The 1,030-nt window shown below is 62.8% G+C and overlaps 1 protein-coding gene across 1 annotated transcript in view; it reads right to left on the bottom strand.

Moving 5' to 3' along the window:
* Positions 1 to 785: 785 nt before the first annotated feature.
* The window catches only part of CDC42EP1 (CDC42 effector protein 1), a 2,264-nt gene continuing 2,019 nt past the window's right edge, over positions 786 to 1,030 (bottom strand). The window contains 1 exon segment of the mRNA XM_010168643.1: positions 786 to 1,030. This exon segment is cut by the window's right edge and continues 23 nt beyond it. Coding sequence (XP_010166945.1) covers positions 786 to 1,030 — 245 coding nt within the window.

Raw genomic sequence — 1,030 nt, 5'->3', positions numbered from 1 at the left:
CCTCGCCTCTGCCTCCAGCCAGCCAAGAAGTTTCTCCCCTCCCTGCTGCGAGGGGGCGGGGGTCAGAAAAGGAGCGGTCCTAAGCAAAGGCTCAGCAGCAGGAGGCAAGTGGAAAGACCTCTGTGATTATCTCTGTGCGTGCTCTCACCTCCTGAACACTGAGCTCACAGGTTTCTTATGGGAGGGGAAAAGAGAAAGCTCAGCTCTGTGGGGTTTGCCTGCCCCTTGAGCCCCCAGCTGTCCTTCCCTGATAGACAGATGTGCTATACAGGGGGGGCTTGCACCAGCTGGAGCTGGAGAGACCCCCATCCCCTATGTGCCAGGGCTATCAGTGGGAATATCTCCAGGAAGGCACCTGTTGGTTGGGGGCTTTGGTGGGAGGATGGGGCACCTCCCTAGACATGCTGGCGGGTCCAGGCTGAGGGATGGCAGAGGGGGTGCCAGGGAGAACAGAATGGGGTAGGAAGGGGTTTGGGCTTTCTTTGGCACATGGGAACGTCCCTTTGGTGTCTAACGGCAGGGAGGGTGGTTCGGCAGTGCCCGGCGCCGTGATGCACGGCCCTCACTGGCCTCCACAGCAGCCTGGCCCAGCCCCAGGGAGCCCCCCAGGAGATGGGCTCTCCTCCTGCCCCGCTTCCAGCACCCCCAGTGCCCCCAGCTTGGCAAGGAGGTTGCCCACTGGGTCTGCTGGTGGTGCTGGCACCTGAGGGTGGGGGACAGGGAGGAGGGTGAAGACCCTGGCACCAGTGCCTCTGGCAGGGGGCTGTGACGGGAGGGATGGCTGTTCACACCTTGACTTCATCGTCTTCCTCCTCCTCCTCATCGGCATACTCAAAGGAATTGCTGCATCTCCCCCGGGTACCAGCATACCCCTCCTGCAGGCTGGAGAGCTCAGCCTCTTCCTCTCCTTGGTTCCAGGTGGTCTCAGGGGACTGGCTTTCCCCTGTCATTTGCGACCGCCACGAGCTGCTGCTGGGGCTCTCCCACAGGTTCTGCGCCCGGGCCTGCCGGGGACCCTCGCCCTTCTCCG

Source organism: Antrostomus carolinensis, unplaced genomic scaffold, assembly GCF_000700745.2.
Source record: "Antrostomus carolinensis isolate BGI_N321 unplaced genomic scaffold, ASM70074v2 scaffold33085, whole genome shotgun sequence".
Lineage (NCBI taxonomy): Eukaryota > Metazoa > Chordata > Aves > Caprimulgiformes > Caprimulgidae > Antrostomus > Antrostomus carolinensis.
Note: the sequence above shows the minus strand (reverse complement) of the source record. Positions and strands in the feature narration are given on the sequence as shown.